At 34.2% G+C, this 19236-nt stretch overlaps 1 protein-coding gene across 1 annotated transcript in view; it reads left to right on the forward strand.

The window, feature by feature from the left end:
* LOC106882952 (cadherin-related tumor suppressor) overlaps positions 1 to 19236 on the forward strand; it is a 334591-nt gene that overhangs the window by 309565 nt on the left and 5790 nt on the right. The window contains exons 12-17 of the mRNA XM_052972443.2: positions 4878 to 5650; positions 7169 to 7260; positions 8717 to 10081; positions 10254 to 11992; positions 14252 to 14349; positions 14959 to 15263. Coding sequence (XP_052828403.2) covers positions 4878 to 5650; positions 7169 to 7260; positions 8717 to 10081; positions 10254 to 11992; positions 14252 to 14349; positions 14959 to 15263 — 4372 coding nt within the window. The remainder of the gene's footprint in view (positions 1 to 4877; positions 5651 to 7168; positions 7261 to 8716; positions 10082 to 10253; positions 11993 to 14251; positions 14350 to 14958; positions 15264 to 19236) is intronic.

Here is a 19236-nt window from a genome sequence, read left to right on the forward strand (position 1 = left end):
GTGTGTGTGTTTACATGCACCATAACTTTTCAGCAAAAGGGAAACAATAGATTAAGTACCAGGCTTTAAAAAAGTATATGTACAAGGGTTATTTAATGGGCTGAAGGCCTTCAATGTGGTCACTCAGCATGGTTGCAGTCTAGTGTCTAAAAGTAGCAAACAAGTAAATTATATGTTAATGACAAGAAATTCAGAAAAAAATTTTAATTGTTTAAAAATGCCTTGGATTAATTTCTACTTCACATCCATCTTTTTTTTTTTTTTTTTTTTTTGTTGAATAAGATGGATCTTGAACATTTGCATATTATTTTTAGAACAAGATACTCTTTATTATCATTATTATTATTCATACTGAGGTTACACCTGTAAAAAAAAAGGGTAATATAAAAGGAGAAGGGGCTGTATACCCCTCCTGATCAGGCTCCCATGGCTTTTATGGGTTTTTCCACATGTAACCTTTCGAAGCGCCTCCCCCTATTGGGAGTTTTATTTGTTATATCTTTCTCTGTTTTTCATTGTTTACACGAACGTTTTCTTTTCGGACAAAACCTTTTGTAACCTTCGTCCTGTCTTTGTCCTTACATGGTTTTAATTTATATTAACCCTTGTGGCCAATAAAACAAGAATCAGTTATTATTATTATGGTTTCAAATTTTGGCACAAGGCCACCAATTTCAGAAGCAGAGTAAGTTGATTTCATCAACCTCAATATTCTACTGGTAGCTATTTTATTGACCCCAAAAGGATGAAAAGCAAAGTCAACCTCAGTAGAATTTAAACTCAGAACATAAAGACGTACAAGATGCCGCTAAGCATTTTGCCCAGCATACTAACGATTCTACTAGCTCACTACCTAATAATAATAATAATAATAATCTTCTCTATTATAGGCTCAAGGCCTGAAGTTTGGAGGAAGGGATTAAGTCGATTGCATCGACTCCAGTGCATAACTGGTACTAATTTTATCGACCCTGAAAAGATGAAAGGCAAAGTCAACCTTGGCGGAATTTGAACTCAGAATGTATTAGCAGACAAAATACTGCTAAGCATTTCACCCGTCATGCTAACAATTTTGCCAGCTCGCCGCCTTAATAATAATAATAATAATAATAATAATAATAATAATAATAATAATAATGGTTTCACATTTTGACACAGGGCTAGCAATTTTAGCAGGCGAGGTTTAGTCAATTACATCAACTTCAGTACTCAGCTAGTACCTATTTTCTCAACCCCTGCAAAGGGATGAAAGGCAAAGTTGGCTATGTCAGGATTTGAACTCAGAATGCAATGAACTAGAGGAAATGTTGCTAAGCATTTTGTCCAGCACAAAATTCTGCCAGCTCGCCACCTTAATAATTACAAATACAATAATGATGATAATAATAATAATAATAATAATCTAGGTTTTGAAAAAATAGTGAAATCTATTTTCTACCAGATTAGTACAAGCAGAGTTACGCACCTTGTTGAAGATTGCAGCTAAATAAAGTCTGATCATATTATCAGTATGACAATATCTTAAACTTTCTAACCATTTTCTCTCTTGTCTGTCATTCACATCTATCTATAATAATAATTATATATGATCGTGGCTGTGTCATTAAGATGTTTGCTTCTGAATCATATGGCTTCAGGTTCAATTCCACTGCATGATACCTTCAAGGTGGTTGCTCGGCATATGTGTGTATATATATATATATATATATATATATATATATATATATATATGTGTGTGTGTGTGTATGGATGTTGTATATATATTTATGTGTGTATACATGTGTGTGTTTATATTAAATATATATTATACAGGGTGGCCCAAAAGTAGGTTTACAGTTATTCAACTATTTCTTTCGCATTCATATATTAACAGTTTAGATCTTAATTATAAAAAAATATGAAACCATTATTCTATGCTAATTTAGTTAATTGTAAGATAGAAATTTAAACGTAATAAAATGTATTAAAAAGAAATTTAAAGTGCCAAAGTTATAACTGTAAAACTACTTTTGGGCCACCCTTTATGTGTATATAATACACACACAGACACACACACACTAGGATACCCATATATGAATGGTTCTTTAAATGAACTAATTGAATAACAAATGTCTTTTCTAAAGAAAATTAAACTCATAACAATCTGAAATTTGAATAACAAACCAAGTAGACAATTCATGCATATAAGTGACTGGGAGAGTGTGTACAGACAGTTTGTTTAATGTTCATGTACACATTTCATGCAGCTTGCAAATTTTCGTAGTTTATATAGAAAAATATTAATATTTCTTATATTTTTTGGATGAACAGAAGCAAAACAAAAAGATACACACATACATATTTATGGATGGGCAAATAAAACATTATTTCATGCTTTTATTTGGAGTCTGGGTGTGGCTTGGAACAGATTAACTCTATTTATATGTTTATATGTTTTTCAATTTATCATGTGAGTTACAATTTGGTTAATGAACAAGGCTCTGGAACAGATTATGTTCATATACAGAAATCCCACTCTGTGTGTGTGTGTGTGTGATAAGAAGCTTGCTTTCCAACTGCATGATTCTGGGTTCAGTCCCACTGTGTGGCACCTTTGGCAAGTGCCTTCTACAAAGCCCTGTGAGTGAATCTGGTAGACAGAAACTGAAAGAAGCCCATCGTATACATACATACATACATACATACATACATACATACATACATACATACATACATACATACATCATACATACACACACACACACACACACACACACACACACACACACACACACACACACACACACACCACTTAAGTACTGAGGTTGATGTAATTGGTTAGCTTCCTTCCTCCAGCATTTCAGGTCTTGTGCCCATAGTAGAAAGGATTATTCTTATTATGGCCTAGTGGTTACAGTGTTGTACTGGTAATTTGTGAGATCGTAGTTTCAGTTCCTAGACTGGGTGATGTGTTATGTTCTTGAGCAAAACATTTTGTCTCGCATTGCTATGCGATCGCTTCAACACCTGATGCGTGGTACACCATGCCCTTGTTCAGACAACATTGATTTGATATAGAGAGTGGGCTAATGTGCAGCACAAACACTTGATCACTATAAACAAATCATTTAGGCAAGTCATTCAGCAATAGCTGAATGCACATATGTCATCTTCAATAGGAGACTCCATCATCACATGTTACTTTAGTTAACAGGACTAGTGACTTGAAGTTTATTGACAAATCTCTTCAAATCTCAAGAATCTTTCTAAAAATTCTTGCAGAATACAGGTTGGCTCTTTCTTGCAGGTATCAGTCAGCTCTTAGATAGCAATTTGGCTGTTGTTTCAAATGTACTAATTACCACAGGAATACTTGTCATTTTTATCTTCTACATTCTCTTCATCTCTCTAGCTACATCTTGATATTTCTCTATTTTCCTCAATTTCTTTGGTATCTACTCTTGTCATATGATGAAACAAAAATCTATAATCTTATACTGTTTGGTGTATTTTTGTCCTCTGTAATTATATCTGGTCTCCTTGTTTTATGTATGGTCAGTCTTTATGGGTAAATTCCATAAAATCCTGTAATTATTATTCTCCATTGCTGCTTTTAACTTGTGTACATAACGCTTTCTTGTTACTTTCAATTCATGCATTTAGCTAACATTGCCATCTACTACTACTACTACTTGTAGTAGTAGTAGTAGTAGTAGTAGTAGTAGTAGTAGTAGTAGTAGTAGTTCTATTTAGTATTGGAAAGAAATTATTAGACATTTCCGATTCCCACTGGAAATGTTTCACAGTAATAAGAGAAAAGCCACTGACAGGGGAAACAACTTTTCTGATATTTGAGCTGTTGCCATAAGTTTATTGTGAACTTTAACATTTCGTATTGTTTTTGTCAAACTACTTCCTACATTCCAAGCTAAACTGTGGTAAATATATCCAAACATAAATTGCTGGGAATTGGAAAATATTTTGCTCTTGTAATTTTGCAAAATATAGTTGGATCTCATTTTCTACTAGTGTACTGGTATATGTTATCAGTAGACCATACATCTAGTTTGTTGACTCTATTACCGTATTTTCCAGCTTGCAAGTTGAATTTATCAGACCGATACTGGGTTCAGTCCCACTGCATGGCCCTTTGGGCAAGTGTCTTCTACTATAAGCCTCAGGCCAACCAAAGCTTTTTGAGTAGATTTGGTAGACAGAAGCAGAAAGAAGCCCTTCGTGTGTGTTTTTATGCCCCCACCACCGCTTGACAACCAATGGCAGTGTGTTTAGGCTCTGTAACCTAACTGCTCAGCAAAAGAGACCGATAGAATAAGTGCTGGTGTTGATTCATTTGACTAAAATTCTTGAAGGCAGTGCCCCAGCATGGCCACAGTTTAATGAATAAAACAAATAAAAGATAAAAAATAGAAGAATATCTGAAACAAGATCATATTTTTGTTGTATTGAGATATAATTACTTTTAGCTCTGATATTTGTTTCAGTCATTAGACCGTGGCCATGCTGGAGCACCAACTTGTAGGGTTTAGTAGAAAATATTGATCTCAGTACTTATTTTTTAAGTCTGGTACTTATTTTATCGGGGGGGGGGGTTTGCAGGGGGGGGTGGAATCACTATGTTATGAACAGACAAACGCTCGCTCACTCGACATTGGTTAGTGCAGGGGTATTGTAGAAGACACTTTCCCAAAGTACTACACAGTGGGACTGAACCCCAAATCATATGATTGTGAAGTGAGCTTCTAAACCACACAGAATATCTGCAACATTTTAGCAATTGTGTTCAAATTCTTTAAAAAAATAAAATCAGTAATTTATGTATTCTATCTTTCAGTGTATTTCCTAATAATTTGATTAATAAACTTTTCTTTTTTCTGCAGAGTGCCTCTAATAGAAAAACTGGAACTACAACTGTTGATATTTCTATTCTTGATGTTGATGATAACCCACCCCGATTCACACGTCTGTTTACAGCCAGCATCCCCGAGAATGCTGAAATTGGTTCTTTTATTTTGCAACTGTCGACTGAAGACCAAGATGTTGGTGAAAATGCAGAAGTTACTTATGCACTTTTAGAAAATTCTGGTAATAAATTCTCTTTAGATCCTCTCAGTGGCAACATATCTGTGAGAGCACTTTTGGATGTTGAGAAGAAGGAGTATCACAAATTGAAAGTGGCAGCTCGAGCTAGCTCTCACGAAACAAGTACTTATGTCACCATAAAAGTCACGGATATTAATGACAACCAGCCTCAGTTCACAATGCCAAAGTTTATGTTTGAAATATCCGAACTGCAAGTTCCTCCAATACATGTGGGTAAAGTTGTAGCGAAGGACCGCGATAGAACTTCACCAAATAATATATTTTATTATTCACTAAAAATGCCATCATCATTGTTTAATATCACCGATAAAACTGGTGAAATATTCACAATTCAACAGCTGCATTATGATAACACCAGTCTTTATAATCACCATGAATTAACAGTTGTAGCCACTGACCTCGGTGTACCGTCACGGTCTTCTGAAAGTCTAGTCATCATCAATGTAATTGATGACAACGATAATCCACCACAGTTTGAAAAAACTTACTATTTCTCTGCTGTTCCATACAATTTGACAGTAGGTGATCCGATTATCAAGGTAGTTGCAAGGTAATGCATTTTCGTTTCATTAACTTTATCTCCATGCAACTAACATGTTTAATCCTTTTGATAACAACCCACTTGAGACCACTTGGTTCCATGATATGAATTTCCCATTTTAAATTGATCAAAATTAAAACCTTCCACCAAAATTTCATATTAATTAATGCTCCTAACATCAGTTTAATAATGCAAAAGATATTCCTTGAAATTCTTCATTATTTCTCAAACTTATGGAAGCAAAGATGGTGTTTTCCAACAGAAATATGGTTTAAAAAAGGGTTAAAGTAATCTAAATTAAAGCCTTTTGTCAAAATTTCATATTCATTCATGTTCCAAACACCAGTTTAAAATTGATAAAAAATAAACGATGACGAATGATTTCACTAAATTCTTCGTTATTTCCAAAATTTATTAACCCCCATGTATTATTAACTAATTGAAACGCATTGCAAATTAAAAAAGCTTTTATTTTTATTTCCCTATATCTCTATATTTGTGTTATAAATGTAAACTACCAACATGTTTCAGTGGATTTAAGAATTACTAACTTTGTTGGAATATAATCAAAATAAGAAGCTTTTTTTCCATGATTAATCAGTATTAAATCAAATGTAAGAAACATTTGTTTCTTACATATGATCATAATAGAAGATAAAACAAGATGTTTTGTATCATAAAACTAGAGGCTATCTTAATCAAGCTCAGAAGGTGTTAACCTCTAATTCCATATGGTATGTCTTTCACTTTCCAGTAGCATACTGTGTAATTCATTATCAAAATTAGACCATATTCAGTGCACTAAATTTGATCAACTGTAAAATGCATGGTTCAAGTCCTACAGGCTGCTTTCCACATTTTTGTCATCCACATTTTATGACTGGCTTTGTCTTCCACCTTCCAGCAGCATTCTGTGATATGTTCTCCGTAATTAGACCATATCCAGTCTGCTGAATTTGGTGAATTGTCTCAATGAACCAACCAGGGCCGTGTTTACATTATATAAGGAATATTAGTTAGTATCTGCAACAATTAACCAATAATTAATCCCAAATGCTCATGGCTACAACACTAATTAAATAATAGTCACTTCTGTAGTGATCCACATTAAATGTCCAATCTAGTATCTTTGTGTCAGGAACTCTGTTTGAATGATAATAATTCATTGGTGACTTATAGAGGCATACCTTCAAGATCTCCAATCAATCATTCAGTGCCAAGCCAAACATTGACATTCTGACATATATAAATCTTTTGAAATAAGACTGATATAACTGTAAAAAACTAAATGATTCAGATGGTTCAATATTCTGGTACACTTGTGCAGTTGTGGCAGTTCCTGACAAAGATTTACATCATGTACTTTTATAGCTATGAGCACTAACTGAATGACCTCAACCTAATTTCTAAGTTACAGGATCTTAACAGAAATTGTTTTAAATGTACCTAATTAACAAGTCTTTAGTATGTCACCTCCTGGCTAACAGAAAAGTGTCTACTACATTTATAATATTAAACTCTTTTCAGAGATGACAAAGATTATGGAATGAATGCTCAGGTGGAATATATTGTTGTGGAAGGCAATGGAACCAACTATTTCTATGTGAAGAAATCGGATGGTATGATTTTACATTTATTCTTTACTCAAAGGTAACAAATGGTCTAAATGAGCATACAAAAAAGAATTTTTTTTTTTTCAATATTTCAAAATTTTTCGACAAGGAAGAAACATTGAGGTAGAAGAGTTGTGAAAGTGATTTGTGCTATAGAGTTAAGGAAAATTCGATTTAAGAGTGAGATATAGTTAGGATGTAATGAGTGCTGGGTTTTTAGAGAGCTAATGTGATATTTAATTAATATACAGGGTGTCCACATAGTCTGGGTACATGGGGATTAACACATACTTTAAGAAATTATTATTTCTTATATTTAATTGTTTATCTTATTATTTTATTTACTCCATGTACCCATATGGGGATTAACGCATACTTTAAGAAATTATTATTTCTTATATTTAATTGTTTATCTTATTATTTTATTTACTCCATGTACCCACATGGGGATTAACGCATACTTTAAGAAATTATTATTTCTTATATTTAATTGTTTATCTTATTATTTTATTTACTCCATGTACCCACATGGGGATTAACGCATACTTTAAGAAATTATTATTTCTTATATTTAATTGTTTATCTTATTATTTTATTTACTCCATGTACCCACATGGGGATTAACGCATACTTTAAGAAATTATTATTTTTTATATTTAATTGTTTATGTTATGATTTTATTTACTCCATGTAGCCAGACTTTGTGGACACCCTGTAGTTTGATTAAAAGAAATCATCATTATCAACATTTGACTTCCACTTTTCCATGCTTGCACAGGACAAATGGAATTTGTTGAAGGCAAGTTTTCTATGAGCAGATCCCTTCCTGCCACCAAACCTCACCTGTTCCCAAGCTTTGTAATATTTCATGGAAGACTGGAAATGAACATCATTTGTATGACAAAGATGCTCATTATCAAACCATGAGGTGATGTCTAGGCCAGGGTATACACAAACACACACATACAATTATATGGCAGGCTTCTTTCAGTTTCCATCCACCAACTCCACTCACAAGGTTTAGGTTTGCCTGAGATTATTGTGAAGATACTCGCCAAGGTGCTGCAGAGTGGGGCTGAATATGAAACTGAGTCATTGTGAAATGAACTTCTTAAAATGACATATATATCAAAATATTTGTTCCAATTTAACCCTTTTAAGATGATTGATGTAAATATACGCCAAATGTTATCTCACACTGGGTACTGACCTCAGTTGGCGCAATTACCATTGTTATGTGCAGGCAACCAAATGAACCACCACGGTAAATTGATTAAAATGGTTGATGTAAATATATGCCAAACCGTTGTCATGTGTTAATTGCTGATCTCAGCCAAAATGATTACCATCAATACAACCTAGTTGCTTGGGGTTAAATCGCATCTAACATAATTACATCTTTACATCATATTTTAAAAGTAGATCTTATTTAATTAATTTCATTCATATGTTATCTTTATAGGTTCTGTGCATCTTTCTGCAAGTCTGAGTCAAAGTATGGATAAAGAGTTTCAGCTAAAAGTGCAGGCAGTCGATAAAGGACGTCCACCACAGTCGTCAGACATAGCAACCATACACTTGAAAGTAACAGACATCAACAAATATTCTCCTTTATTCTTGAGAATTGTTTTTGAGAAACAAATTCCAGAGAACTTTACAGTAAACGGCATTTTTGATACAGTTCAAGCTATAGATCATGATCACGGACCAAACCAAGAAGTCAGTTATTATATAACCGGTGGTGACCCTCAGAATTTGTTTGCAATTAATGAAAAATATGGAAATCTCTCGGTGAATAAACCTCTCGATTATGATACAACAACTGTGCATCGACTGAATATTACTGCAAGAGACCACGGCTTATATTACAAAGAAACTTCCATCATATTTACCATCTTTGTCACTGATGTTAATGATAACCCTCCACTCTTTGATCAAGATGTTTATGATGTTTATATCCGGGAAAATTCTCCCATTGGTGCATCAGTCTTCAAACTATCAGCCACTGATGCAGATTCTGGTAGCTATGCCATCATTGAATATCAAATTGTTGGAGATAACCTAGCCCAATCTAAGTTCATGATTGACCATAAAGCTAAAACTATAAACTCAACTTCGTCCCTTGACTATGAATCTAAAGAAAACTATTCACTTCATATTCTTGCTAAGAACCCTGGAACCAATTTGCAAAGTGTTGCTGTTGTTAATGTCCATCTCGTTAGTGTCAACGAATACAACCCAATATTCATACAAAATGAATATAATTTCAGTATCAGTGAGTCAGTTCAAAAGGGGACATCTGTTGGTGCTGTCCTTGCTACGGATAGAGATGCAGGACCAGATGGAATAGTCTATTACTTTTTGATGGATTCGAGTAATTTAAAAGGCTTCAAAATAAACCCTCTCTCCGGGGTTATCACAGTGTCTGGGAAACCTGACTATGAGTCCCAATCTCATATTACTTTGGATGTTATGGCTAAAAACTGGGGAAGTGTAAAAGGTAACGATACTGTTCAGTGCAAAGTACATATTACTATAACTGATGCTAATGATGCACCTGTATTTCTTTATCCACTTTATACTAAAGACCTTAGGGAGGACATTCAGCCTGGCACACTTGTAATTAAGGTAAAAGCTTTTGACAATGATCTACATCGCAAAGATCACCAATTCAATTACACAATTCTATCAGGAAATCTCCATAATGCCTTCCATATTAATTCAACATCAGGCCAAATCTCCGTTTCATCCAAACTTGATCGTGAATCAGTGGCTTTGTACCAGCTAAAAGTAGGTGCCATTGATAAAGGGATACCACCTCAGACAGGTAACTACTTTTCAAATTTATTTTCTATTTAAATCTTGTAGTTTGTTATATGTATACCATCTTTCGAAATATTTTATATCAATGAAGAGAATAGTAGTTTTAAAATTTTGTACTAAAATTTCGAATTCTTTTTATCAGTTTATTTACATTGATAATTTTATTTCTCTTGTAGGAACAACAACTATAAAGATTCACATTCTTGATGTGAATGACTGCTCCCCAACTTTCTCTAACGGTTCATTGGCAGCTTTTGTCAAAGAGAATGCAGCCATTGGAACTAGTGTGATATCATTAGCAGATTTCACTGAAGATTGTGACCTCCCGCCAAACACTAACCCTTACTACTTCTTTCAAGATAATAAAAATTCTAACTCATATGTTAAAATATCCAAAGCAGGTTTGGTTACAACAAACACAGCTTTAGATCGTGAAAAAATTTCCAGATTCTCTGTGAGTGTCACTGTGACAGATAGTGGTAAACCAACAATGACGTCAAGTTTGTCTTTTACTGTTCTAGTACAAGATGTCAATGACAGTCCTTCGAGGCAAAGGAAACTCAATATTCAGTTAAGTTTATTCCAAAAACAGTCACCAACTCAATTTGTTGGGGATGTGAAGCCTTTAGACAATGATATAACTGGAGATTATTCGTGTCGTATTCTTCAAATGAGTGCCGAGATCTTCAAAATTACTGAACACTGTTACTTAGAAGTTCTCCAAGAACCTGTATCTAGTGACCATTGGCTTACTATCAGTGGGCATGATGGTATTCACTCAGAAGTTGTCTACAATATTACAGTTAATTTTGCTTTTCTCACTAATGAAACATTAAAGGATTCTTTGACTGTGAAGTTAGTAAACGTGACTGAAAAAAGGTTTCTTACAAAACTCTATTCCAAGTTTTTGAAGAATTTAAATAATAATCTGGAATCTGATTGGGAGAGTAAAATCTTTAGTATTAAGCAAACTGGTAACGATCTTGATGTTTTTATAATGACTTTAGACAGAAATGGAAAACCCATCTCAAAACAGTTGCTGCAAGAAATGATTGCAGCAAACAAAAATGAATTACAGCAGGGTTTAGCAACCAATATAATTTTGGGTCATTCGCTGTGTGCAGTTAACCCTTGCTACAATGGTGGTTCGTGTATTGATCAATTAGTCGTCAGTAGTAACTGGAATATTATAGCTACCAACAGACAAATTATGAGTGGACCAAATATAACTGACTTTATCTGCAAATGTTCTGTGGGTTATACAGGAACACTTTGTCAGATCCAAGAAACCCAATGTGGAGATGTTTATTGTCACAATGGTGGAGCATGTGTTATCTCATCCTATAGTAAATCTTACTGCCAGTGTTTGTCCGGCTGGACTGGTCCAACTTGTACTAAAGATATCAATGAATGCAAACAAAATCCTTGCCAACATGGTACTTGTGAAAATACAGATGGTTCTTTCAAGTGTGTCTGCCAGAAAGGATTCTTAGGAATATATTGTGAGACAGGAATTAATTACTGTCAACCTAACCCATGTCAGAATGAAGGTGTCTGTAAAAATAACCGTGACGGATTTATCTGCCAATGTCCTTACAATAAATGGGGTCAATCTTGTTCAAAGTCATCTTACAGGTTTGAAGAATTATCGTTTCTGGAATTTCCAACTATCGCCGAGAATTACAACAATATTACCGTACACCTTGCTACAAAAATGTCTAATGCGCTACTACTTTACAATCCAGTCAATCCCTCCCTCAGTCAAACAGTAGAGAGTTTCATAGCTTTGGAAATTATCAATGGACAGGTTCGACTGTCTATCTCTACTGGAAGTGCGTCTGTTCTCAATCTCTATATTCCATATACAATTAACGATGGCAATTGGTATAAAGTAGAAGTGTTGAGAATTCGCAGAGTAAGTTATTTTCATTTTATTCCATTTATCTCTCTGTTACAATATTTTAATTAAAATGTCTTTAATCATTTTATCACCATTATTTCAATATCCACTTTACATATTTGCATGGAGTAGACAGAGTTTATTGAAATAGATTTTCTACATCCAGATACCCTCTTTGTCATCAGCTCTTACCTACATGTTCCAAGTTCGGTAATATTTTCACATGGCCAAACATGTTGTTGCAGAATATTGGAAATGAATGATGCTGCTTGTATGACAGTGACTCTCACTTACAGCTAGCATGTAATGACAAGACAAGCACATACACTTCTCTTTTTATGCCACATCACACATGAACATCGACTCCAACTCGAGACCACAGTGTGTCTTTCATCCAAGTTTCCATGGTTGTGATCTGGGACCATCTGCACAGTTCGCCAGCCCATGTACAGGATGCTTTTACAAGACACCATTCATGTGTATATATTTCTATAATCAATTTAAAAAGAAAACTAAATATGAATATGATGTAAATGTTGTTAAATTCTAATTCTTTTGCTTCACAACCACATAGTTTTGGGTTCAATCACAATGTATAGCATCTTGGGCAAGTGGAATTTGTTGGGCCACTGCATTGTGAACACTTTGCAGGATGAATAAGGCCTGTCAAAGGACAGATGAGCTCATCCACATGAATGGTGTCTTGTAAAAGGATCTATTTTTTAGCCTTTTCTTTTTGGTTTCGGCTGTAACCATGTCTTTGTGTGTATAGGTCAACAAGACATATCTAGTCTCCCATGCTCTCTATGAGACTATTCACTTTCTGAATCATGCACATTATCACCATCATCATACATTTTGACAATTCTATTTTATTGATGAACTGAGATTCCTTAGCAAGCATCATTGCAAAACAGCTTGGGTAGCTGAAATCCAAAACAGCTACTCTTTTATTCTTTTACTTGTTTCAGTCATTTGACTGTGGCCATGCTGGAGCACCGCCTTTAGTCGAGCAAATCGACCCCAGGACTTATTCTTTTGTAAGCCTAGTACTTATTCTATCGGTCTCTTTGCCGAACCGCTAAGTTACGGGGACGTAAACACACCAGCATCAGTTGTCAAGCGATATTGGGGGGGGACAAACACAGACACACAAACATATACACACACATATATATATATATACGACGGGCTTCTTTCAGTTTCCGTCTACCAAATCCACTCACAAGGCTTCGGTCAGCCCGAGGCTATAGTAGAAGACACTTGCCCAAAGTGCCACGCAGTGGGACTGAACCGGGAACCATGTGGTTGGTAAGCAAGCTACTTACCACACAGCCACTCCTACGCTTTAGTATCTAAAATACAAAACTGCTAAGATTGATAAGATTCAAAACAGTGAGGGTAGCTAAAATACAAAACAACTATAAGGAAGTTTAAAGTACCAGTACATTTATGATTTGTTGAGAATATTCATAGAATTTAGTATTATAGGAATGAAAATGATTATTCCTAATATATTAAAACACACAATTCATTTCATGTTTACATTTTAATATCATTTGTTTTAAATATAAAGGAAGATTTTATTATTTTTATCATTAACTTCTTTTTGCTCAGACTGCTATGATTGTTATTTCTATAATCTATAAGACTAAGTACAATGTCTTATCTATCCAAGCAGACATGGCTAACTGAGGTCAGTATGTGGGCATGAGCTAAATTAACCATTACTTTGAAAATTTGTAAAAATTGTTATATTTCCAATGTTCTAAAGCTCCTATATCTTCCATATGAGACTAATCCAAGTATCAATTAAGTCATTGAAGTTTAGAAAATAATATTTCACGGAATTCTGATTTACAAGGTTGAACGGGATGTTACTTGACTAGTTTCTTTGGTATATGCCTGTTGATGAAAATACTTTTGCAATTTGTTGTAAAACATACATTTTGTGTGTGTGTGTGTGTGTGTTTTAAAACCTTCCCAATGGGACAGCTCTTATGTAACTTCTATATATTGTGATTATAATAGCAATTGCTTGTTATCAAACATTGTCATATAACTATTATTGATAATTATGTTGTATAACTTACTGTAGTTTTTTTAATAGTTGTATATATAGTTCTGGTTGTTATTGAAACAGCTGTAGAAATTTTAAAAGATGGTTCAAAATATCAATCATATTGTTTATTTTTCTATTTCTTCTGCCATATAATAAATAGTTAAATAGATATAGTAGTAAACTATTATATTTTGTTTTGGTTTCCATTGTAGAATGTCCATATATCAGTTCATAAATGTTCTTCAAATAACCAATGCAGTGGTTGTGATGAAAGCAAAACATGTTCAAACCAAGGAGAACTGAAATATGAGTAAGCCATACACTTCCTCTTCTTGTTATATTTTGTTAAATTTATTCTAGTCTATCTGATATCTCAGTTACAAAATCATGACATCATGACAATTGATATAAGTTCCCCATTTTTCCTCCTATTTCTAATGCAGTCTGGATCAATATAATTAAGACTGTTGTTTATTTATTCTAGGAAATTTTGTTTTTATCAATACAATATTTCAGTCTTAACACATTTTACATTCAATTAAGATTTGCTGTGTATGCATATATATATATATATATATATATATATATATATATATATATATGAATGATAATTTGTGGTTCTTAGTCAAAGCAAAGAGCAATCAACTCTATGAATATAGTGAGGTATATAATATAGTTTAGTGTCAGTTGTACAAACAAACTGTGGCCAAAATTTCTTGTGATGATGATTGCTCTACACTCATCAGATGGGCATATTATGGATCTAAATTTAGTTCCATACTGTGCTTATCTGATGAATGTAGGTCATCAAATTTACATGAAACTCAGTCATGGCCATCATTTGTTAGTATAGTTATTATTAAACTATGTTATTTACACACACATTATTGAAATATATTTCATACGTCTACCATTACAGGAATTTACAACTTCATGGTGGTAATCTATACATTGGTGGAATTCCTGCACAATATGTAATTCGAAGCAATCAAGTTCAATCACATGATTTTATTGGATGTATGCGCAGTTTTATTGTGAATGGGGTGGATATGATTCAGCTTGAACCACGAAGATCTACTGGAATAAAGAAGGAATGTCTACGAGAAAATATTGCTGGACCTTGTAAAAGTAACCCCTGTAAAAATGGTGGGATTTGTCTTGATAAATGGACTACATTTAAGTGCCAATGTTCTCCAGAATACATGGGCAAAATGTGTGAAGAGAGTAAGTTTTTTTCACATTTTCATTATTTTCAGATATATATATGTATGTATGACAAGTTTCTACCAAATCCACTCGCAAGGGATTGATCTTTTTAAATCTTGTAGTTATTTTGTTGGTCTCATTTGCCAAACCACCGCTGTTGGTTTGTTTACTTCAACGTCACATAGTTGTTGAGCAGCAGGAGACAAATATAAATACACAAACATACACACACAATATATATATTGCTGGACCGTTGAAATCTATAAGTTTTTTTTTTCATTCTCTCTCTCTGTTTATTTTCTCTTATTCCTTTCTATCAAAGAGCCTAGGCTCAAAACATAAAAGACTTCTTCGTTTTCTCAAGCATCAAACTAATACACTTGCTTGTTGTTCATACACCTGTCTTCATCTTTTGTTTTTCCGTCAATTTCAACTATATATATGACTGGCCTCCATACAGTTTCCACCTATCAAATTCACTCATAATGCATTGGTCAGCCCAGAGCTATAGCAGAAGATACTTGCCCAAGGTGCCACACAATTGAGACTGCACACAGAACCATGTGGTTGGGAAACAAACTTCTTAACCACACACCCATGCTAGTGCCTAGATATTACTGTCTTAGAGATTATTGTAAAAGGCATAAGACACCGCCTATCCAATACAGTCTTACAGACGTAATACAGGAATGACTCATTTCAATCAATAGTTATACAAGCAACTAAGACAAACTGCCTTCAGAGGTATTTAAAATCGGGGGGGGGGGGGGGTCAAGGGAGATAACCCCATAAAACTCTGATAGTTGAAATAAGATACCACTGAACCTATTTCTTAAAAATTATTAACCATTGATCCTATTTCAAATAGGTTGTTCTGCCATCTTCCTTGCTTCAGTCATTGGATTGCAGCCCCTTGAATGGTTTTAGTTGAACAAATCAGTGATGCTAGTTTAAAAATTATTCTTAAGCCTGGTACTTAGTTGCTTTTGCTGAACCACTAAGTTACGGGGACATAGACAACCCACCACTAGTTGTCAAGGGGACAGACAAACACTTAAGTTTTCATTTATCAAATCCTTTCGAAAGGCTCTGGTTGACCCAGGGCTATAGTAGAAGATATTTGCCCTAAGTGTTGCATAGTGGGACTGAACCCAAGACCATGTGGTTGAAAAGCAAATTTCTTGCCATACAACCATGTCTACCCCTAAAAAAAAATCATTATTTTTTCCATTACTTCAAGCAGCTCTTAAACTGACTTAGAACATGGCAGTTGTTGATTAAATTCTTGAAACCACAGTCTTAGATTCAGAACATGGTAACTGGAGATGTTTGCCAGTCTCAACAATGAGGATTCAGGTATTTGAACTGCCTGCTCAGTGAATTACTTATATATGGCTGAGTGTTCCACAAACGCATGTGCTCTTATCAGAATCAACATGACACAGTGTATGCGTGTGTGTGTGTGTGAGAGAGAGAGAGAGTGAGATGGCTTGGCTTTTGAATTATAGGTGCAATCCTTCCTCAGAGCTTCCACACAATTCCCATCAACCCAATTTCACTCATAGGATTTGGGGATATCCAAGGCTATAGGAAACTACATTTGACCAAGATGTCATGCTGTAGGATCAGCCCTAAAACCTCATGGACTGCAAAGCAAACTTCTTAACTCTTCCTCTGTAAAGGAAACTCATTAAAAACTTGAAAATGGGAGCAAGTCCAGAATATTGGATATGAGTCATATCTTACTTGGAGCCATATTGCTCCAGTTAAGACAGAACTCTATCACATAGTTTTTACTTATAACTGGACAGAGCTGATTTTCAACTGTCATATTGCTTTCTTTTCTTTTCTTTCTTTTTTTTATACTTATTTCAATCATTGGACTGTGGCCAAGCTGATGGTACCACCCTGAAAGGCTTAGTCAAACAAATCAACCCCAGTACTCTTTCTTAAGTCTGGTACTGCTAAGTTAAGGGGATGTAAACAAACCAAATAGTTATCAAGCAGTATGAAGGTTGCACACATCCACAAAGAAACACACATATCTATATTTGTGTGTGTGTATGTGTGTATATATATTTATTTTATTTCCTTGCTTCAATCATTTGACTGTGGCCATGCTAGAGCACCACCTTGAAGGGTTTTAGTTGAACAAATCAACCCCAAGACTTTTTTTAAGCCTAGTACTTATTCTATTGGTCTCTTTTGCCAAACCATGAAGATACGGGGATGTAAACACACCAACATCAGTTGTCAAGTGATGATGGAGGGACAAACAGACTCACACACACACACATGTATATGTATTTATGTATATATATATATATATATATATATATATATATATATATATATGACAGTCTTTTTTCAGTTTCCATCCCCCAAATCCACTCACAAGGCTTGGTTGGTCTGAGGCTGTAGTAGAAGACACTTGTCCAAAGTCCCATACAGTAGGACTGAACCCAGAACTATGTGGTTGGGAAGCAAGCTTCTTACCACACAGTCTGGTTTCTTTCAGTTCCCGTCTACCAAATCCACAGATGTTCATGTATAAAGTTTTAGGTGGGGATGCATCGAGTTTTCATATCCACTAACAAAAACATTATAGAAGTTTGTGAAATCATCTGTGCACAGATAACTCAAATTACTGTTGAGCAATTTATTCAAAGGCAGGAATACAACATCAGAATTAGAAAACACTGAACTGGGTCAGATGAGCTAAAAGTAAATATTGCAAAGATTATTAATGAAACTTTTAATAAGTTAATAAGCTTCGCAAAAGGCAACCAAACCCAGTATAATGTCAACTATCCAAGAGGCTGGCCATGAATTGACATTTTAAGTGTAGTGTTTTTAAAGGTTCTGATTTGTTGTAAATTTTTTTTAGAATTAGTATAGTTTTGTTTCTTTGGTGTGAGTTGGAACATTGGAGCAGTGTGTCTTAAACATTATGTGATTGAATATTTTGTTAAATAACTACAGTTGTTCACTCTTCCTACATAATGTAGGTCATATACAAAGAAATAAGATACTATATAGGATTTGTTATCAGCCATTGGTGTAAATGTGGATTTAGGAGAAGGGGTCTGTATATTTGTATATTAGGGTTGTTAACAGGAGATGTGGTATAGAAATGTAATTAGAATGTTGCTTACATGTTGTTGGTGAAAAGTTTTATAATCAGGTCGTAGCTGGTAGTTTAATACAGTTGGGGAAAACGTAAAGATGAAAGATTAAGGTTCATGAATGGAATGGTAACAGAATAACAACTCTGTAGATAGATAGTTTAATAGTTTAGTCAAATACCAATATAAAGGGGTAGTACACTCCATAGAATATTAAATGCATAGTAGGATTTCATATATTTATATATATATATATCTATATATATATATATATATATAAATATGTATGTATATATAATATATATACATATACACACACATATTTATGTATGTATATATAATATATATACATATACACACACATATTTATGTATGTATACATATATATATACACACACACATATATACATATATGTATGTATATATAATATGTATGTATATACACACATATTTATGTATGTATATATATATATATATATATATATATATATATATATATATACATATGTGGTCTGATCAATAAGTATCTGAACTGTTGCTATGGTAAAGAAGCTAAAGCATGCAAAGTGAAGCTGCTTGGCACAGATTGACCTTGAACTCTGCTGTGCATGTACACTAAGTTCTAACATTCTAGCTCACATCTGCTGTTTACAGCAGTGCTTGGAAGGAAGGTGTGTAGCGTGTGATCATCGCATTGACCACAACAGAGAAAGTTGTCGTGTCGATACCTGCTCAGAGGCTTACGCAAAGTTGCAGAAAGTGTATGGAGAGGAGTGTATGAACTGCAAACAAGTGTACGAGTGGTTCAGACGTTTCCAAGATGACTGAAAAAATGTCAATATTGGGCGAATGTTCTGGGAGACCTG

Source organism: Octopus bimaculoides, chromosome 13 (genome assembly GCF_046866305.1).
Source record: "Octopus bimaculoides isolate indiv1 chromosome 13, ASM4686630v1, whole genome shotgun sequence".
NCBI classification, from domain to species: Eukaryota; Metazoa; Mollusca; class Cephalopoda; order Octopoda; family Octopodidae; genus Octopus; species Octopus bimaculoides.